This window comes from Solea senegalensis, linkage group LG10, assembly GCF_019176455.1.
Source record: "Solea senegalensis isolate Sse05_10M linkage group LG10, IFAPA_SoseM_1, whole genome shotgun sequence".
Classification (NCBI taxonomy): domain Eukaryota; kingdom Metazoa; phylum Chordata; class Actinopteri; order Pleuronectiformes; family Soleidae; genus Solea; species Solea senegalensis.
Genome location: NC_058030.1, coordinates 5,318,096 through 5,341,297, shown reverse-complemented (window position 1 = coordinate 5,341,297; position 23,202 = coordinate 5,318,096). Strand labels below are relative to the sequence as shown.

The 23,202-nt window shown below is 39.4% G+C and overlaps 1 protein-coding gene across 4 annotated transcripts in view; it reads right to left on the bottom strand.

Moving 5' to 3' along the window:
• cbfb (core-binding factor subunit beta) overlaps window positions 1–10,145 on the bottom strand; it is a 35,476-nt gene extending 25,331 nt beyond the window's left edge. For 2 of the 4 annotated variants that reach the window (XM_044036351.1, XM_044036352.1), the window contains exons 1-3: window positions 9,652–10,145; window positions 9,032–9,118; window positions 2,149–2,265 (exon numbers count right to left, since the gene is read on the bottom strand). In XM_044036351.1, the coding sequence (XP_043892286.1) occupies window positions 2,149–2,265; window positions 9,032–9,118; window positions 9,652–9,729 (282 nt within the window). In that variant the 5' untranslated portion in view covers window positions 9,730–10,145. The remainder of the gene's footprint in view (window positions 1–2,148; window positions 2,266–9,031; window positions 9,119–9,651) is intronic. The other 2 variants (XM_044036354.1, XM_044036353.1) reach the window with 2 other exon arrangements.
• Between the last annotated feature and the right edge of the window lie 13,057 nt (window positions 10,146–23,202).

Genomic DNA, 23,202 nt, shown 5'->3' with positions numbered 1-23,202 from the left:
TCAGAGAAGAGGATATTGTCTTACACACACACACACACACACACACACATCCTGACTGACTATCAGGGCACTTGTGTTAAATAATTAACAGTGTGTGAGATTGGGCCGTCAGCCTTCAGGCCAAGGAGGTCCATTGATTACCCAGAATGCATTTTTAATGAGCTGCCAGCCGGCATTCATTTCAGCTGGCTAGTGTCCGTGGAGGGCCTTTTGACACACACACACACACACACACACATACTGCGCCAGGGGAGACAATTAACACACACACACACACATACAGCAGCAGCAGCAGCAGCACGGTATTATAAAGTGGATATCATGATAACAATAGGAGAACAAACTCTTTAAATCTTTAATTTGAGAAAAACGTTGTCGTCAGTGATGTTTGTGTGACAGGATGATTCACAGGTGTGGTCACGATGACATAAAAGGCCACACTGGACCTGTTGCTGCTGACAGGTTCTAAAATATTACTCCAAAAGTTCCAAAATGAAAGTTCCATAAACTTAAACAATTCCATTTAGTCAGACCCAAACAAACATTATCAACGGTCCAAAAACTGTATGCTTCTCCTCCTGATTAAGCAAGATTCAAGATTCTAAGAGTTTACCGTCATATGTACAGGAAATTCTTTCTTGCTGTCCACACAAATGCTAGTTAAATGTCAACCCTAACCCACAAAAAAAACAACAATCACCATGTTGTGAACTATAATGAGAGATTAAAGTCACAGTGTGTAAGAATTAGTGACATCTAATGGAGAGGTTGCGGATTGATTATTTTCTTGATTAATCAAGCACTTGTTTGGTCTGCAAAGTGTCCGAAAACGTGGACAAATGTTGATCGGTGCTTTAAAAAAGCTGGAAATGATTCAGTTTTAATGATTTCTATGTTATGTGAAATCAGAAAGCTTGATATAATTATAAATATACTATAAATAAATACACTCAAATCAATTAATCGATTATCAAAATGTGTGTAATGTAAATTGTGCTGCTGATCTCTTGGCCAGGCTCTTTGTGATTGGTTAATGCTTTGAGTGTATGGGGGCGGAGCTAATTGCCTTTGATAGTGTCGTGAGCTTCAACTTCAAAAGTATAAAATGCAAAGCTGTGTGTGGCTGGTTTGTCTGGTCGAGCTGTTGACGCTGCAGTTTTACCTTTCACAACCGTTCACACACACATTTATATACAGTGGTAGAGCCAGAGCTTTTGTTCCACACACACACACACACACACACACACATGTGAGGAACCAAAAGAGGAACCAAAAGCGTTCGTATGAGCAGAGACGGATGTGTTTCTGCAGAACAGTACTTTTGAATGTGAACCTTCTCTGTACACACAAATAAATCAAAGGTCACATGAGTGAATAAAGGTGAACCTGAATCCAGATGTTGTTGACCGTCTCGATGATTTAACATGAATTTAGGACACATTTGATCAAATATCTGTCTAATCTCACTGTTGCCTGTCTGTCTGTCTGTCTGTCTGCTGCAACTCAGACGGTTTGACCTTTGCAACAAGTATGTGTGTGTGTACGTTTTCTGCCATAAACACTGCCCTTGTCAGGACCACTTGTCCTCATGGAGACCAGAACCTGGTCCTATTGATTCAGAGCGTTATTTCTGATGAACTAAGATGTGAATTGTGGTTAGGTTGAGGTTAGGATTAGGCATTAACTGGTTATAGTCGTCTTATTTTGAATTTATGGCTGTAGAATTGTCAAAGAATGTGCAATGAGTGACTTTATTTTCGATATCTGGCAGTTATTCAACCGTTCAGGAACTACGGTACTGAGAAGCGCTGGTGAATCTTGTCTGTGATTGGGCTGCTACCATAATGACGGTATATGGGTGCAAACCCTCTATTTCTCTGCTTCCCAGTAGCCACCCATCCATCCATCGACCTTCTACCGCTTTATCCTCCACATGAGGGTTGCAGGGTCACACCCTGGACAGATCGCCAGTCCATTGTTTTTGAATTTTCAAGATATTTTCTAGCAACGATCTAGGTAATGAGAGCCAAATCCTGTTGGCGACGACATACCTGGCTATACCAGTGTGTGAAGTGTATGTGAGGAAGAGGAGTATGATGAGAGAGCAAATATGTGTGTGTGTGTGTGTGTGTCTTACACTTGTCCTACCTTTCCTGTCTCTCGTTCAAAGTCAACATATTCCCTTGTAGGAACTTGCCGCTGGTCTCCGTGCAGGTTGGCTGGAAAGAACTGCAGTGAGAGGTTGGTACCCGTCGCTACGAAGGCCTAGTGAGTGAGAGAGAGAGAGGAAGAGAGGGAAAAGTCAGTTCTTTTCACTCCTACAGAGAAGCAGAAAGACACTGAAGTAATGTGAAAAACAGCCGTGACAAACATGTGACCGATTGTGGCTAATGTGTTAACAAAACACAAGGCAGCCTCATGATTCCATCACAGTGTTTTTATCCGCTAGAGACCTCTCTGTATGATCAGAACATAAACAAACCCTGTATGACAACAGAGGAGGCTGCTAATCTGGCATTTATCACACAGGTAACATGTGATATGGGAGAATTATGGGATGCATATTTGGGCTTTGCCTTATAAAACGTAACTGCTCGAGTCAACTACGTGTCAGATATCATATTTTTAATTCAGCATGCAGGTTTTCGTTTTTTTCTGGATGTTTTCATTGACATATTTCCAGACAGTTCTTGAATTAAAAAAATGTTTGAATAAGTTTAAATGTCTTATTTGCCTGGAAGGGTTTAGTTTTGATGGAGTCAAAGCTGACATCAAAGTTGTTTCTCTACTTGATCCAAACCGCCCTCTCTCTCGCTCTCTTTCTTTCGGTTCTAACCACTCTGTCATCTTTGAACAAAAACACAGACTGAACAATACACTTACACACACACACACACACACAGCTGTTCTTCTTAGGACACTGTGTTGACATCCATTCATTTGGACAAGCTAACCAGGGCCTTATCCCTGACCTTAACCATGACCAATGAATGTCTGACCCTAACCTTAACCATAACCACAGTTCAAATCTTAGCCTTAAACTTTAACCAGTTCCTCAAAAAGGTTTGGTCTCCATGAGGACTACTGGGCCGAACAAGGTCATCGACTTGAACTTGAAACAAATGGATTTTATCGCATGTAAATAAGTGGGTTTAAAGTTTAGAATTGACTTTAAAATGACTCTAAATTATTATGTATATATTTTACTCTGTTTAACCAAGGGATTCTACTGAGAGCCTGTGTTCTTTTTTTGACCGATGACGAGTAGGACAGGAAGTCCAACACCGTTACAACGTTAACTGTGTTCTTTTCAGAATAAAAGCCCCCACTTTGTTTAGATTACTTTGCTCTTGTAATTGTTTGGGTCCATAATTGTAATTGAAGCGAACGCACACACACACACACACGTGCAAACTGGATAATTATACCTTAATTTTTTTGATTTATTCAAAGTTAACTGCTACTCAAATGGCAGACATTTCTCTCAAGACACACACACACACACACACACGGAGAAACACAAATAAAATTAAAATCAATAGAATGCATTTCTCTATAGCAGTCAGAAAGCAATAAATTACAGAGAGACAGAAAATCAAGTTCGAAATGGCTGTTTCTTTATGCACAAGTGTGTTTTTTTGTCTTTGTGTGTGTGTGTGTGTGTGTGTGTGTGTGTGATGTGCGGTGTTTGCTGGGACGGATCAATACTAAGGGCATTAGGGCTGCGACTGAAGCTAGACGCATATGAATTATGCACCCTGTCAAATCAGTTCCTCGTCAGAGAGTGAGAGCATGAGAGAGAGGGAGAGAGACACTGAAAGAAAGACAGAAAGACAGAAAAAAGAGAGAAGGAAAGAAAGAAAGAAAGACAGAGAGACAGAGAGAGAAGGAAAGAAAGAGAGGAGGAAGTTGAAAATTATTAAGTGTGTACATGGACACACAAAGAGAAAAGACAGGGTATATCTCCCACTCTCTCTGTCTCTCTCTCTGTCTCACACACACACACACACACACACACACAGACACACACACACACACGAAACAAGAGCTCAAAGAACACCCGAGTCATCATTTCTGCTGTATTTGAAGTATTGGATTACAACCATCTGATACCAATTTGCTGCCTACTACTGCTGGAGAGAGGGAGAATGAGAGTCTGACGGAGGAGAGAGGGAGAGACAGAGGGAGAGATGGAGGGAAACTGAGAGACAATGGGGGAGACAGAAAAAAGTGAGGAGAAAAAGAGGAAGAGGGGGGGACCGAGGGGGAGGTTGGGACACAACAGAGACACACGCTGGACACCAAGGAAGTCAAACAGAATGAAGAGACAGAGGAAATGGAAGTGAGACGAAGTGAGGACAAAACAGAACAGAGACAAACAAAGGAAATGGAATAAAAGGAAGTGAGCAGAGTGAAAGAGAGAGACACAGACAGAGAGACAGACAGAGAGACAGCACAGCATGAAAATCAATAGTAGTTTAAAAAGTGACTCATCTCTAATGAGCCGAGCTGAAGAAAATATACTTTGAATTATTGTCTCATTTATCAAATCAATCATGGACATTTTAAAGTGCTGTGTGTGTGTGTGTGTGTGTGTGTGTGTGTGCATGCATGCATGCGTGATCAAACAAAGAACATGCAGCAATGTAAACCTGTACATTTTCTAATAAACTTATTATTTATAAAATAAGACCTTCAAAGAAACTGTAAAAAGTAGATTTACAAAGGACATTTCTGCTTAACAGGCCTATTGTTTATCTATTTATTAATCTACCAAAACCGTTTCTTCTGATTGTCCTAAATTCACTAGACAAATGAACAGCAATTTATTTGTAAAAAGATGCAATAAAAAAATGTGTTTTCCAAGTACAAATGTGTTCATGGGCTGCAACTGGCGATCGTTTGGTCCATAAAATGTCAGAAAATGTCAAAAATTTGTTTCTCAAACCTGGAAATGATGCTGTTCTCAAATGTCTTGCTTTGTCCACAAACCTAAATTATGCAGTTTTAAAGATTTCTATGTTATATGGAGCAAATAAACCAGAAAATATTCACATTTAAGAAGCTGAAGAACCTGAAAACGTGTTAACTGATTAATCAATTATCAAAATAGTTGACGAATAACTTCGGTTATTAGAGTACATGTTTTAGCTCTACTTTAAACTTAAACTCACGCTATGAAATATTTACAACAGGAAAAATTGTTTCAAAAGCTTTAAAAAGCTCAAACTTGAGTCAATAAACACTCATAGATGAAGTGTCAACCGGGTGAGTGAGTGAAGAAAACATGTTTGTGTCTCATTGTGTCTGAAAAACTCTCTTTAAACAGCAGCCATGAAAATAGCGGCAGGTCTTCAGTTGCGTCTGGCCCCGACGGTTAAATCAGCAACATGATGTCACAGCTGCCATCAAACCATTAAAGCGTCGGGCCATCGTCTCACGCGGCAGACGAGGCTTATAAATACAGTGAGGACAGACGGACAGGGGGGACAGACAGAGGGACAGACACATCATCATCATCCCCCATTACAAGACGGTAAAACTAGATTCCTCCCCCCTCCTCCTTCTCTGGTGGCCGTCGTGCGATGACGATGACGACAACATGTTTGTGAAAAATACCAGTGTGTGTGTGTGTGTGTGTGTGTGGCCTGAAGGCCTTTCCCCTTAATCTTTCATTAAGGACACAAATTAGGAACTAGGTTTTCATAATGACAGCATGAATGTGTCCTGACCTGCTCTCACTCACACGTTATTAAGCCATATAGTTACTGCACCCAGTGTTTACCAGCGAGGTCATGTGAGTTCAGCTGCACTCGAGGACAAGGTCAGGGACAAAAACGTCTCCTCAAAGTTCACGTCCAAGTGTTTATTTTCAATATTCACCGTGTAATGTTCCAATCAGGATGAAAACATTACCATAAAACTATTAACAACCTCTTAGTGTCATGAAGTGCATCCAAAATGTGTGTATTATATTTTATGAGTTTGGCGCAGTTATAATAGAAACAAGCTGGAGCTGTAAAAAAAGAAGAAGAAGAAGAAGAAGAAGCTGTAACTGAGGTGGAATAAATAAACTTATATAAATAAAAGTATCTAATAAAACGCTGTAAACAGTCTCTCGCTCAATTTTGAGACCACAATAAATGATCGATTCATTGATTTTAGCTTCATGTAAATAAAGAAATTACTAAAAGAGGTTTTGAGGTTTCGAGCAACATTTTTTTCAACATTTTCACTTTTACAACATTGACACTTTTCTGGAACAAACTTATGAATAACTGAAGAAAACCATACACAAATACATTCTGAAAATAATCGTTAGTTGCAGCCCTAATTCATTTGAAAATAGTTAATGGTGCAGCCCGATTCTGAGCTATTCTGAATTATTCTGAACTTGTTTTTGTTTCATCTGAGATTTGACCATTTCTTTGATTAAAAAGTGCTAATGTGGAACTTTTAACATGAACTTTCTCAAATACTGTACTGTAAAAATGTCTGTGTTACGATTATTTTCTGTATTTTTTAATATATAACATAATGAAGACATCATTAAAACTGACTCATTTTAGTTTGTGGGCAAAAACTAAACATTGTACGCTTTCGAGCTAAATGTTTTTTTCAACAATTTCTGACAACTTATAAATAAATTAGAGAATCTATGTTAGAGTGGAGCGGTCGGTCAGTGACAGACCAGTCGCAGTCGGTTGACCAGCCAATCGTTCCATTTCAATGTGGTCTAAATTAAATTATTGGTCAAACTATTACAGCACTGCGAGGGCACCAGACAACTTTATACATAAATGACGGTCGGGAAGTAAGAGGATTTTCCAACAGAGCATTTTTGTAAATGTTTGCAAATAAAATCACCATGAATTTAGGACTAGATCATAATTATATGACTAAATATATGGCAATAATTGAAAAAAACAATATAATATTTACAAAACAAAGGTTTATTAAGGACTGATATTTTTATGCAGGGCCAGCCCTAAGATTTTATGGGGCCCTAAGCAGAATTAGATTTGGGGCCCCTCTTATCAACTATTATTGATAAAAATGGAACAGTTTAAATTTAATTAATTATAGTTGAGATACAATCATTAATACTTTGTTCAGTTTTTTTTTTTTAATTACTCCAAACCAGTGTCACAGCGTTTTGTTTTTTAAACCTTTGACGGTTGCAAAATCACAAAAGTGTCACAGAATTCATTTAAACTTGTTCAAAGTGAACAAAAATCAAAAAATAAAAGCAGTTGATGCATTTGTTGTGGACAACCAGTTTAATGGATTTGGATTTTAAATGTATTAAACTACAAAATAAAACCAAATAATTTATAATATAAGATATAATATAAGATGTTTTTATCGGGGGCCCTGGATAATCAGCTTAGTTTGCTTACGCCTGTGTCTTCATGTACCGATTTCAAACAGTTTTATTATGATAACTTAAAAACCTCCTGACAACTGCAGTTTCTACTCACATTAGTGACGATGATAATAATCCGAGAGTATAACAATAAATACAAGTGTGAGCACATTGATCTGATATTAAATTAGCACATTAAGAGTCATTTCAGTGTTGAAATGAAGCGCCTTGACCTCGGGCGACCGGTTGTGTTTGAAAACGTGTCTAATGACGAGTGTGTGGTTTGGAAACGGAGGCAGGAAGATTCAACAGAGCGAAACTCGTCAGCTCATGTGACGCAAACTATCTCCACCTGCATCCACAGCCACTGACTGACTGCTAATCCTTATTATAAGGATAAAAATAAATTGTTTTCATAACACAACATCGCAACAAACCATGGAGATTTGAATAAAAATGATGATGTGTGTCTTCTACTGAAGAATTTCAAGATTTTGCTCTTTTTTTGTGTTAAATATACAGGGGTTTCTTTTTTTCTTAATCGATTATACAAATAAATCATTCAAACTGAATCATTATGGTTTGTGGACAAAAACAAGACACTTTTTTACAGAAATATAAAAGGTATAATAATTTTAGAAACATTATTTCCCTTAAACGACATCAAGATCTTGCTCTTTCATTGTGACATACGTCTCCATACAAGGGTTTCTACTGTTCTGATCACAAACTGAATTAGGGCTGTAATGATCAATCGATTACTACGTTAATCCTCAACTATTGTGATAATCAGTTATCAAGTTTTTAAAAAATAATTAGGCTGATTGTTCATCTTCTTAAATTTGAATATTTTCTAGTTTCTTTGCTCTATATCTAACAAAGAAATCCTTCAAATTGAATCATTTAGTTTTTTTGGCCAAAACGAGACATTTGAGATCATCGTTATTTCATTTCTGATCAACACTTTTTCACATTTTAGTGACAGACATCACAACAAACCTGAACATTTGAGTAAAAGATGACCAGCTCACACAAAGACTTATGTGTTTAAGGAACATTATTCCCCTTAGAAAGTGTAATGAAGTCGAGATCTTGCTCTTAGAGGGGGTTTCCATTTTTTTCTCCTCACTGACTGAAGTCGTTTGTACATGACAGGTGATATTTAGCTGAGCTGATGTGTGTTTTAGGCCCTAAATTACAGCCACGACATTGTTTTTCATTGTGAACGCACGCAGTTAAGTGCTCGTGTGTTACAGAGGGAAGGAGACACCACGACGATGATGACGATGATGTGAAGTTAAGCCTGGTGCTTCTGCTTGTCTGATAACATGTCTACTTCCTGGTGCAGGGACGCATCAAAACAAGGTTGAGACATGTGAATACACACTGTGTGCTGCTGCTGCTGCTGCTGAGTGAGCTGACCGCAATGTTCTCATAACACAGTGGAGAAAATGGGGACAAGCCTTGAGTTAAAACTCTTCATTCACAGAAGACATGTCCATAAAAGACACATCATGCTGTGTATGAAGTCCATCCTCACAATCACAACTGCTCTCTTTGTGCTGAGTAGCATCATCAGCGCTGCACTCTTCACTCCCATTCTGTTCGATTTCTTAAGGCGAGGAGGACAAAAGAATAAGAGAACATGTTTAGTTTTGTACTCACTACTTCTGAGCGTCCGTCCCTGCAGGCGTTCTGGAAGCGAGCTTGTCTCTCCTCATGGGGCCGGTCTCTGAAGCCAGTGTATTTAATCTACAGGGAACGGGGGACACACACAGACACACAGAGGTGATACATGTGTTGGATTTAAGTGGAAATCCAGCAGAATGAGGTTCACTCACTCACGTCCAGCATTGGGCTGCAAATTCAAGATAAGCCACAGGAATTTTAAATTTCATTTTGTAGACAAAAATGCATCATTCTTTGTTTGTTCCCCTCCTTTTTTTTTTTAATAGAAACTTGTAACATTTGCTGCAACAAAGAGTGAACAGGAAATTAACTTTTACACTAAATGGAGCATTCAATTGACAAATTAAAAAGCATGAATGGACGTAAGGGAAGAAGAAGAAGAAGAATTTCAGAGAGATGACCACTAAAAAATTCAATGAAATATTATAATGAATAAAGTGACTTGTATAAAGCTTAAAACAATGCCCTGTCTCAGGCAGCATGCTTTTCTCATTTCTCTCTGTATTTCCGCCGTCTGTGTGTGTGTGTGTGTGTGTGTGTGTGTGTGTCTGAGTGAATGGAGCCAGTGTGTTGTAGAAACAAAGTCACACACTCACCTCACACTCCCTGCTCAACTTGCGGAAAAACTCCTCATTCTCAAACTTGCTCCTCTGGTCCGGAACTACCCGCGGCATCTTCACCAAGCTCGGCTTCCTTCCTCTTCGGGTTCCGCTCTCTTTTATTTTTTGATTTGTTTTCTGTGGGTGTTTTTGAATTTATCCAACACAGTGAAGAAGTGACACTGCGCGCGTGTGTGTTTGTGTGAGTGTGTTTCTTTGCCGTCCGTTCGTCACTCACTCAGCCTCTCTCTCTTCCGTGTCTCTCTCTCTCTCTCTGAGTGTGTGTGTGTGTGTGTGTGTGTGTGTGTGTTGTTCTTCCCTGTGTGGAGTAATGTGCTGCCTCTGTGATTATGACTGCTGCTCTTATTATGATGATCTGCTGCTGCTGCTGCGGCTCCTGCGCGCTCCGGGTCGCCTCTGGCTCCAAATGGCTCTTATTAAATGACCCGCTGCGATAGATAAAGCTCAATTTGACCGTGTGTCTCTCCTCCCTCCCTCTTTCTCTCTCTCTCTCTCTCTCTCTCTCTCTTACTTACTCACTCACTGCCTCCCAAGTGTCTCTCTACCTCCCTCTCTCTTTCCTGGCGTGCGTAAAGCGAGAGGCAACAAAGTAGCGCTCCCCGTCTGCGTCTTTTTTTCTTCTTTAAGTGTAACTTTTTTGTATGTGTGATAAAAATGTGATTTTTCATGACACATAATGGCAAAGAAGTTTCGTTTATGTTCCGGTGGTTGAAGAGGAAGTATCTGTCTGGCTTAAACCCCATCTTTTTTCTTTATCTTTTTTAAATGATTCAATCGAACAAAACCATAAAAAGTCACGAACCAGCTAAACAAAAGAAAAAAATAGACCTTAGATTGGAGGAAATGGCACAGCGAGTAACATAATATGCCTTATGTGTCTTTACTGTTCACATGTGTCGCGGATGAAGCCACAGAAAAAACAAGCGTTTGATGTGTTTCCTTGTTCTCTGTAACGCTTTTGGTTACATTTCAAAATTTCGGCAGTTTGGAAAGTACTTGAAGGCACCAACAGTCTACTTCCTGGCTCCGTCGAGTCGCTCTTGTGACTGTACACCCAAAATACCGCCTCCCCCTTTCCTCTCCTCCTCCTCCCCCTCCCCCATTCACAATAATAATACTACTACACACACGTTACCGGGGTGGAGGGTTGTGGGCGTGGGGGGGGGAGGGGGGTGTGACTGCACATGCGTGAGCTCCAGACCGCAGACTTTATAGGATCCTTATGTGAGAAGTGAAAATGGGAGGGAAGAAGGCGGAGTGTGTGTGTGTGTTCTCTGGCTTCAACACCTACCTTGTCAGGACCGTTAGTCCTCATGGAGACCAAAACCTGGTCCTAATGAACCTAATTTCTGAGGAACTGGTGAAGTTTAGGACTAAGATTTGAATTGTGGTTTGTGTTAGAATTGGGTGTCAAAGTGCGCGTTGCATATACATTGGTATACTCGTGCATCAGGTTCCTGCAGTATGCCTCTTCACCATCGGGTAGCGGTACAAGTCTGGACACAGAGAATAGTATTCGTAGCGACAGCATGCTCGTTGCGCGTTGATGACGCATACTGTGTCACGCACACGGTGCACTGGGTCTGTGCGCTGTGCAGCTGGAAGTATATCAGGGCCTTTAGGGTTAGGGTTGGGCACTTGAAGTTGTGATGGTTAAGGTTAGGGTAATAGGCTAGGGAATGCATTATGTCTATGAAGTGTCCTCGCTAAGACATAAAAACAGCTTTGTGATACCACTTTTTTGTTTCCGATACCAACATCACAAACTCAAGTACCGATACCGATATCTCAAACAAGAGTATCTACTGATACCGATATCACAAACTCAAGTATCTACTGATACCAATATCACAAACTCAAGTATCTACTGATACCAATATCACAAAGTCAAGTATCCACGATACAATATCACAAACTTGAGTATCTACTGATATCACAAACTCAAGTATCTACCGATACTGATATCACAAACTCAAGTATCTACCGATACAATATCACAAACAAGAGTATCTACTATATCACAAACTCAAGTATCTACCATACAATATCACAAACTCAAGTATCCCGATACAATATCACAAACGTATCTACTGATACCGATATCACAAACTCAAGTGATCAATATCACAAACTGTATCCACGATACAATATCACAAACTTGAGTATCTACTGATACTGATATCACAAACTCAAGTATCTACCGATACCAATATCACAAACTTAAGTATCCACGATACAATATGACAAACTCAAGTATCTACCGATACCAATATCACAAACTCGATGATATATGATTTTTTTTCTGATTTTACATTTTTACCTGTCCGATTACCGATCCAGTGATTTTGACCAATATTGGACCAATACCAATACTGACCGATTCCCATCCCTACTTTGTGTGTGTGTGTACATGTCTTTAGTAGGCTATGAGGACCAATTGTCAAACCCGTCTTTGTGAGGACATTTTCACCTTGTGAGGACATTTTGGCTGGTCCACACAACTTTAACGGGCCTTTTGAAGATTAAGACCTGGTTTTAGGTTTAGGGTTAGGTATTTAGTTGGGTGAGGGAATGCTTTAAGTCTATGGGTGTTCACACAAATAGTGCAAAACCAGCATGTGTGTGCAGAAATGTGACTGATATAAACTGTACATAAAAGCTGTTTGTTTCACTTCACACAGCAACGTCAGTTTGTCACTTCTAGCATCCATTCAAAAAGCTGTATCACAGATATTCATAAAATTCAGGAAAAGCATGAAAACTTTAAAGAGCGGTGGGGGGACACGCCTTGTGAGAGCGACACACCTTTCTACAACCATCTGCCTGAGGATATTTTACTCAAGTCGAAAACTCCAGTTTTCAACTGACATTTAACAATGTTGATAATGAAGTTCACCGCCTTATTATTATTTTCAGCCCACATGCTTGAGGATATCATGCACTGTAAACAAATAAAAAGGTACTTTCAAAGTTGTATTTTTTTTAAAGATTTGGTGCCATTTGACACCTGACATTTTTCTTCTTTCTTTGAAACTCTGTTCCTTCTGCACTAAGTAGGCTTGACAAATTTAGCATTTACAATATATAATAATCATTTATAATGATATAATAATCATGGCTTGAATTTTGACAAGGACCTAAAGATCAGACCAGAAGTAAACAGGACAACAGTGTTGCATTTGCAGGAAGGACAACACTCCATTTTGAGCTGCTCAAACTCAACAACACCAGGAAGTAAGAATATATTGAATATCCACCAGGGGGTGGTAGCAAAAAACTACCACAGCCTTTGCACACTCTTCTTGTCACACCAAACATATTTCATTTTAAAGCAGTTAAAAGTACCTACATGTTACACACTGGACCTTTAAGGCATAGTGTGGTCTTAATCAGGTTAAACCCACTATTATCCTTATTCTGAACAATAAATCAATCAGATTAAGTTCATTTCTGTTGTACAGGCGATAAGTACAAGGAGAATACTTCACTCACTTCCTTGTGTTATATCTCAGAACTGTGAAAGCAGAAGAAGAGACACAAAGCGGCACCACAGTGTAGTGAAAAGGTGACGCTTCATAGTGTTTAAGGGGGAAAATAAAGACGCGTTAAGAGTTTTCTTTTTTCACTCGCAGACTCAGAGACAGATCATGTATAATTACAGCTCAGCTCAGACATATTGGCACTGGCAACGCGGCAAGGAATGAATGTTTGATTATGCAACGAAACAGGCGGATAATAACACGCCCCTGAAATGTAACACAGTGTCTGCTTTTGTCATCACACACACACACACACATAGAGACAGAGAGAGAGTAAATATGATTATTAATCTCCTAGGGGAGTTTCATAATCACACTCTCACATCTTAATTACACGATTAACAAGAACCTGCAGGTTGAACGTCTGTGTGTTTGTGTACAGTACACTTCGATACGACATGTTGTGCTGTTAGTTGTGTTGCTGTTTGTAGTTTTCTTCCTATCAAAGGTCAGTCTCCTCGGAACAAAACATGCAAAAATCATCGAGCTTTAAAGGGATACGTCGGGGTTTTTGAAGGGTGGATGTACAGTATGTGGCACATGTTCTGATATCTAAAACTAAAACATTTGTAAACTGCTCACTCTTCCTCTTTAAGTTCATATCACAAGCACACAGGAGCTGTTGATCCACTGCTGCCTTCATTAGTAAGTTTAAAACAGAATTATGCCAGATTTTTACATTAATTTAACAGCGTCGGAGTCAATTGTGATGGTTAAAGCTGTGCTTCCATCGTGGTACAGTTTGGAATGTTTCTCTTTACTTGGTAGACGGTGTGTGGGCCGTGCCAGCGAGATATGTAGTGTGACGTTGTACTGGTGCGCCGACAACGAACAACAACATCGAGCGTGTCATGACAGACAACAACACAACCACTTGCAGCAGCTTGTTTGTTTCCTGCTTGGTTTGTCACAACAAAATGTCAAGTTATGTGTGCGAATAGTTTACGGGTGTTGAAGAAAAACCGGTCACTTTTCAGTCAGTCAATCAGCTGACTGTCGTGGGTCTAGCTCCACCCATACCAGACTATTACTCTGGTACACCAAAGAAAGGGTGCCAAAAAATGGAACGGTTGGGGGCAGGTTATTTTGGTACTATTCCTAATGGAAATGCAAAAAAATACACACCATAAATCCCATAATGTCTTCTTGTGGGGAGATGGAGGAGTCGAATGAATCCACTCCACCTGCTGTCTGTTAGCGGAAAACTAGCCATGCAAGACCGGTCTGGGACAATCAAACATAGGTGTGACAGACAGGACACAGGTGAAACAAATTAGGGCGGGGCAGACAATCAGGGAAGACAGGACAGGAAGCAAAGAAAAAACTTCAAAATAAAACAGGAAACAAGGAACTAACAACAAAAAGTCCAAACAGAATAATAGTTCAACAAAAAGCGTCGTGAAGATCGACCCCAGGGTCGTGACACCCAGTTTGAGCATCCTTTTAAAAACATGTGGTTTATCTGCGCCAGATAAATGTTTAATCACGACTTCTGACTTTTACAATGCTTCTACATTAGGAAACGAGTCCTCAGGCTGCAGCATATGCTCTCAACTCTTTTATGACACCCATGTCATTGATTTCCATCATTCAGATAGCCTGGAGACGTGTGTGTGTGTGTGTGTGTGTGTGTGTGTGATATGCAGGCCAAACAGCGCGTGAGTAATTAACAACAGTAGCTGGTGACGTAACGCAGTAAAAGGTTCATTAATTAATCAGCTCATCTGTGGTTGCCACGGAGAACGGTTCTGACACAGACTCTGGTCCTGTGTTCACACGGCTCACGTCTGCTCATGTCACTTTGTTAGTTTTTAAATAACAAAGTCTAAGTCTTTTCTCGTGTTTTTATCGTCAAGTGTACGATGGTTTAGTTCAGATTCAATTTCATACGTTTTTATGAACCCATCAACAATCAATAATTAGACTGTTATCGCAGTTTATTTGTTTTTTGATTTTAACTGGGTTTTATTGTTTTATTTGAATGTGTATTTACTGTATATTCATGCAGAACCAGAAACTTGTCTCATATATTTTTGTGGTTTAGTTTAGACCAGGCATAACTACATTTTAAATATTGTAAAATAAGTATATTGTAGACGTAGATATGGTTTTTGAGTTTTGCTCGTTAAATCGGGTGAGGTCAATTTACAAATACTTTTGTTATAAACGATAGAAACACAGTAGACGCGGCTCCTCTCAGCTCCGTCTAACGTGGATGTGCCGCATCTGTCGATCTCATCTAAACACATGAACTCATGTCCTAAAATAATTTGGCTGAAACACTTTAGCGTCACATGATCAGGCTCATGTTCTCCCAATTTCTGGGGCCTGATGACGTTTCTGTCTAAGTCTAAGTCTATAAACAAAAACAAATCTCTCTTAAAGGATGTGACAACACACAGTCAGTGTCCGTGTCAGGGATTTTCTTTTTTACAAATTACCTCACGAGAAGCTTGTTATTACATTTATTTCTGGTGTCATTTTAGTTTTAGACCATGATGCACAGTAATATTCTAAAGTAAAAGATTATGAGCACAGTTTACAGACTTTTTCCTTTAGCTTGTTTTATTTTCTTGTCATAGTAATTGAATTTAAAGATTATTAACCCTTTGTTTTTCTTTCTCCTCACTCTTTATTCTGTGCAGGCTCAAACACGTGCACTTACACTACATACACCAATCCTCATGCAATAACAGCAACAATAACAATAAACAGCAATTGAATTCATGTCCCCAGTTAAATGTTTGTACTAATATGGAACAATAACTGTTATGCTTTTGGTCCCTTTTGTCTCCTCTGTCAAAAATAAAAGACGCTGACAGTGATTGTAAAATACATATGTTTACATGTTTACATTCACAGGAAATAAAAAATCATGAATTAGATGATGATTTTACCTCATGAATAATTGCAGAAAGATGTTTGTGCAAGGTTACAATAAAATAGATTTAGCCTGGGATTTAGGGTCAGCTTAGATTTAAGTTGGTTTGAAATAGTTTAGAATGAAGGTAAGCTATTATTAAGTTAATTTAAGGTAGGTTTAGATGTTAAAGTTAAGTTAAACGTGTTATTTTGTGACTTCACTTTTAGAAATTATTAATTTGGGTTAAACCTAAGGGATTCAATTTTACCAAGCAAGGCAGAAATAATAGAAATTATTTAAAACAATTGTCTGTAAATTATTGCCTGGATATCAAAAGAAAATGGACATAGTCTTCCAGTTTCCTCCCTGAAGCAAACTCGGCAGTAACAATATATCAAAGAACCACCAGGGGGCAACTCTTCAGGTTGCAAATACAAGTCAGTTTGAATAGAACTTGATTAATAACATCAGAAAAACATTTTCCTGAGGTGCTAATAGTCTCTAGTTGCTGGTTTCATGCTTCTGTGTCCGTGTACAGCACATGGGACATACCAGACAGCTGGTTGTGCATGACGCCTCGGAATTTTGTCCAAATCCCGAAACTTGAGGCTTCAAAACGGGAGTTTGGATTCTTATGGGTGATGTCATCACGGTGTCACATATGACAGATGATATCAGCTGCACCATCCATCCATCTTCTACCACTACCAGTCAGACTGATTTTCCAAACTAAACAGAAACATGTTGTCCCATATCACACAGATTTGTCCCAGTTGTTCCTTCTCATTGTTATTCAAGGACGCATACAGAAATAAAGTGGCTTTGTTTTCTGGCTGAGCAGATGCTGCTGCTGCTGCTGTGGAAGTGGCCTGATAAATATTTAAAATGCATCAATAACATGAGAAGCTAATGATGCCACACGGACATACAGCTGAGTCAAGACAATCTGTGTGTGTGTGTGTGTAGATGAGGAGAGACTCCAGATTGTCCTTCTCAACTCATCTCCCTGCTGTGTGTGTGCAAAAGCACGACAATCAAGTGTCTTTGTTACCTGTGTGTGTGCGTGTGTGTTACCGTCTCCTCATCATTAATGTTCAAACACAGAAACGAGGAGGTGCGTGCTTGAGCTTCCCTCGGCTGAGGAAACCACAGTAGTTTCTGCTCCTCCCTGCAAAAAACCCAAAGCACCACAGGAACCAATACATCATGCATGATGGGGGAGAATCAGTACAAGCCTTTATGTGTCATTCTCCCAGTCAAACATTCACAGCCTCTGAACACCCGCTGCACTTGTGTGTGTATTACGTTTTCTCACGGCAGCACTTTTCTGTACTACTGCTGATGGAGCAGCAAACTGAGAGCACAGACATTTTAGGTGGGGCCGTCTATTATGAGTGTCGCCCGAGGGTCAGGCACAGTTCAGCGGGGCCCGTGAACTCACAGACGGCAGCATCTACCGAGTGTTAAGGAGCACTCCTTTGAATTAAATTGCCATTAGCGACAGACGGGATCATCCCGCAGCGCCATAAAGAGAGCTGCATGTGGCCTCTGCCAGGGAGGTTACATCAGCGACTGAGAATCAACCTCCTCCCTCACCCAGACATCCCTGCATCCACACACACACACACACACACACACACACACACACTTGAACGTACAGTATAGACGGGGGTTGTGTGTTTATTCCTGGTCAGACTGTGGGATCCCGTGGCTGAAACCGATTTGGAATGGCGCATGCAGTATTTTAGTATATCTGTTACAATGTTATGGTCAGCCAGTCTGACTGTGTGTTTGTCTGTCTGTCTGCTGAAGAGATAATGTGTGTGTGTGTGTGTGTGTGTGTGTGGGGTGGGTGCATGAGGACGTCTGCTCCTCACACATCACAGAGCCACAAGCAATATCAACAATATTAATTAATTAATTAATGAATTGATTAAGTTTTTTTGGTTTGTTTTAAATGAAGCACTTTTTCATCCATGTCACATGTCAGAGCTGTGAGTGGACACTCTGCACTGAACTTATGAACAAGATTGATTCAAAAGTGCGAAAACAACTGTAAACTCAACTCGTACACTCAATATTACACAAACAAACAAAGTGTATTCCCAGTGGCGGAGCTAGACTTTTATCTTTGGGGTGGCCATGGCTATTTCAGGGTGTTAGGTCATTAGGCAACCACTGTAAAACTTACTTAAGAACGAAGATTTCACTGTCCACCAAGGCTGTCCCTTCTTCTTCTTCTTCTTCTTCTTCTTCTTCTTCTTCTTCTTCTTCTTCTTCTGTGGTGTTTCTTCTTCTTCTCCTAAAGTGGATTACAACTCTTTTGGCGCATTTCCACCGGCTCTACTCGCCTCGCCACGGCACGGTTTAAGTAGCGTTTCCACAAGCATAGTACCTGCTACCAGGTACTAAAAATAGTACTATTTTTAGTACCTGCTCAGGCCATGCAAAGCCATGCAGAGAAGAAAGAAAATGCAGTTAGCTGTACGAATCAATGACTAAAATAAACAAAACAAAAGAAGGAACAACACCCAATACAATAATAAAAAAAATGTCAATTATAAATGAAAAATAATAAAGTTGATGGGTTAAAGAAATAAATGAAGACCTGTTTTCTAATGTTTAAAAACAAAACAAAAAGAAAACTTCTAAATTCTCACACACAGTGTGTGACGCTCTCCTTTTATTCTGCTGTGGCTGTGACGCCCCCTGCTGGTTGCATTAACACACCAACACGTTATTGTGAGCAAAGAGAGAAAGACAACCAGGATGAAAGAAGGACAGAATGAACAAAAAGAGGCGACTGAATGAAGGACAGAAATGAAAGAAGAGAGGGAGGAAAAAGAAAAAGGGAATTTAAAGAAAGAAGCAGTGACAGAAAGAAAGAATCGACTGAAAAGAGGAAGGAGAGAGAAGGGACAGAAAGAAGGAAGGAAGGACAGAAATTAAAAAGGAAAGGGTGGAGGGAAGGAAGGGGAAAAGGAAAGCAATAAAGGACAGAAAGAGGGGATGAAAGAAGAAGAGACAGAACCAACAAAAAGTGAAAGGGAAACAAAGAAGGAATGAACAAACAACTACTCACACAGGTAAACCAAATCCAGTCCAGTCAGCCAGTGAAATCCAGTCCATGTGTTTCTGTGAACAATTTAACTTGAACTTTTCTTTGTCCTCTCCATCCTGCAGAGACTGATGCTGCTCCGGCATCCTTTCCTCGTCTCCTCTTTCCTTCTCTGCTCTCCTCGTCTCACAAACATGAACAGTGAGTGAGTCTCTGTGAGGACTGGTTGTCATAGATACGTCCTGTCCCGCGGCTGATGGTGTGTTCAACATGAATGACGCAGACAACAGTGACAAACAAACATTGAAACAAAGATGTGAGTAATGCTGACTGTACTCTCACTCTCTGTTCTTTACTCTAATGTTTGGACACATGGTCTTTGTCTGACATCCTCAATTCAATGAAACTTTATTTCTATACGAGAGTGAGAAAACGTGGAGAGAAAAAACTCTTTTTAACAGAAGAAGGAATCTCTGACTGAACCAGACTCAAAGATGTGCGGACATCTGCCTCGACCGGTTGGGGTGAAAGGAAAAATGAGGGACAGAGGAGAGGTGGGGGACAGAGAGGGGGAGAGAAAGGACAAGCGGGAGGTGAGGTAGAGACAGAAGAGTGAGACCAGGAGCAGAAACACATCTCTATCAACTGTTTAATGGACAAGGAGTCCATTTTGTGCCGTGGAAGTGTAGTTAATGTTTGTTTTGTGATACGTTTTGTGTAGTTTTGTGTCACATTGTGTAGTTTGAGTCGCTTTGTGTAGTTTTGCGTCGCATTGTGTATTGTGTCATGTCCTTTTGTGTAAAAAATGGGGGACAGAGGAGAGGGGGACAGAGAAAGGGGGGAAATTGTGCTACCATTTTAATTCAAATGCATTTGAATTTACTCCACATGGCAAACCCATCACATGGCAAAACTTTAGGGAGTGTGGGGGTGCATGTTGGGGGCGGGGCTTATTATTGATAGCCAATGAAAAAATAAAGGTGGGCCGTGGCCACTTTTTTTTTAAACTTTATTTCAAGCAGTCCAAAAACTCTGACAAAGGAAGAACTTCACTTACCCACAAATTTCTACTCTTGTTGAATTATGTGAAAATAGTGAAAATAACATAATATGTACAGTAATACAACAGTGAGCTGAGCCCAACAATAATAATAATAATAATAATAAATAATATTTAAATGTCTTCACAGCTGTGAAACGTGTTGAAGGCATTTTAAAATACTGTCAGACACTTTTAACTCAAGTGTTGGAACAGCTTTGAGGTATGAAAATATAAATGCCAGCCATAGCTTTGCAGAAATTGGATTGTGGACTTTTGCACCCTCTAGTGGAACATTTGTAAATGACAGGTATCACATCAGTGGGACATGTAGGGACATGATTCTGAGCTGAGCATGAAAGTAACACACTCACAACTAATGGAACATATTACTTTTACTTCAACTTAGAATTTATTTCTGTTGTTTAAGATTAGGATATTGGATTAATGTGAGTATATCCAGTAGCCTTTAGAGATATCATTTTGTGTCCAGAAGTGACACAGAATATTAAAAGACAAAAGAATCCCCTCTAAGGTATTCATTTATCTATTTTACAATATTTTAAGTACGACTAATAAAGACGATCAGGAGTCATACATATCTTTCTATTCTATTCCATTCTATATTTTTGGATCGATGGGATTTAATTAAATACAGAACACAAATAGTTAAAAAAACAAAAACCTCTTGTCAGATTATCAGATTATCTTTGCAGGGCTCTCTTTAGACCAGTAGAGGGCGATATTTATCTCTGTCACCCATGATAAGGAGGCCCCCCCCCCCAAACCATCCCCCTGGTCTGCCCGTTGGTTGGGGATGCTGCCGAGAAGCCATGACAGTGGTTGCCATAGGAACCACAAGACTGCAGGGCCACGACACAAAGACTGTCAGCATTTTCTCAAGGTTTCCTGCAAATCTGTCAGGAGCTGTCGCCATGGTTACCGTCACTGTCAGCTCAGAGATCCAAGTGGTCCTCTGAGACGTGTTCTTGTATGTGTCACTTTGTGAGGACATCTTGGGAAAGTGAGGACATTTTGGATGGTCCTCATATTTAAAGGGCTTTATTGGGGAGTTAAGGCCTGGTTTTATGGTTAGAACTGGGTTAAGGTTAAGAGTTACGGTTAGGGTAAGGGTAAGGGACTAGAGAATGCATTATTGTGTCTGTGAGTGTCCTCACTATGTGTGTGTCAGTGGTAGGATTTTGATTCAAACATCTGTGTGAGGACATTTGGACATTTTTTAAACAAAGCTAAACTGTCTGAGGACAGTGGAGCTGGATGGTATCCTAGCAACAGACGGGGGTGCTATAAATATCCTTTTTGGTGAATGTGTGTGTGCTATCCCACAATATCTATCTATCTATCTATCTATCTATCTATCTATCTATCTATCTATCTGTCTATCTGTCTGTCTATGTCAGATTAAGTACATACAATGGGGAGGTTGTGGTAGATGAGAAAGAATGAAGCAGTGAGTCTTTCACAGTTTGTGTTGCAGCATCATGGACTCATCGTGACAGATGTCTGGTGCTTGGCTTCACGATAATAACAGGGCGTGGTGGAGGTGCAGTACCCGTGTCCCACCACAAGGTGGGTCACCTGTTCCACGTCACAGAGTGACAGACAGAGAGAGCACAGAGGTTGGCTTTACATCAGGCCAGGATCACTTCATTTTTGTGTTGTGGGATGTACAAGTGAGAAACTTCTATAAATGATACAATAAAATGATTAATATCATAAAACTCAGAAACTCTTTCCAATGTCATATCAATGTTGTATCATTTATATATGCATTAAACAGCCCTGAGTCTATATATATATATATGTGTGTATATATATATATATATATATCTATATCTATATATATATATATATATATATATACACACACAAGGACAAAAACTGTGGTTAAAAAGAAAGAAACGATGTGGAATATACAGTGAATATATATATATATATATCTACAGTATAGTAAAATAAAATGACATAAAAGCCTGATCATATAATTGATATATTCACATATTCACTCAGGGTGAGGGCATCAACATGACTGACAGCACAAGAGGTTTTCACTCAAGGACCTGATGAATAAACAAGAGCACAAACATTATCCTGATCTGGACTGATAGATGACCTCCACCCACCCTCAGCCATTCATCACACACGTTCATGCACGCTGGCAGCATGAATATTCACCACTTAAATAATAACATACACATTATAACATTTATATAGACATATAATCTGTATAATATGAATGATTTAACTTGATACTGGTCACATTAGTGTTTTTTTTACAGACTCGTGGATAAACATCTCCAGGAGAACGACGATCACAACTGTAATTGTTTTTCATGTCAATGCATTTTAAACATTCTAACAGTGGTCTGACAGGTGTTACAGCTTCACCTTCCCTCCTTCTTATCCTCCTCTTCCTCTCTCCGTTTTCCTTTGTTCCCTCACAAATTTCTTTAAATGTTCACTTTATCCTCCACCACACACCATTAAAGTCAGAAGAATTCTGAGATTAACTTCAGAATTCTGCAATAAAAAACACAAGAATTCTACAATTAAAGTCAAAATATTAAATAAAAGCCAGACTTCTAAGAAAGAAATCTGAAGAATTCTGAGATTAAAGTCAGAAGAATTCTCAGATTAATGGCATAATTCTGAGATTAATGGCATAATTCTGAGATTAAAGTCAGAAGAATTCTGAGATTAAAGTCAGAAGAATTCTGAGATTACAGTCAGAAGAATTCTGAGATTAAAGTCTGAAGAATTCTGAGATTAAAGTCAGAAGAATTCTCAGATTAATGGCATAATTCTGAGATTAATGGCATAATTCTGAGATTAAAGTCAGAAGAGTTCTGATATTAACAGCAGAATTCTGAGATTAAAGTCAGAAGAAGATTAACGTCAATTCTCAGAATTGATGAGTTTTTAGCATGTGGCCCTAACACGCTTCTGTAGATAGAAAGTAAAAGAAGAGAGATTGAATACTTTGTACGACAACTATTCTGTTGATAAG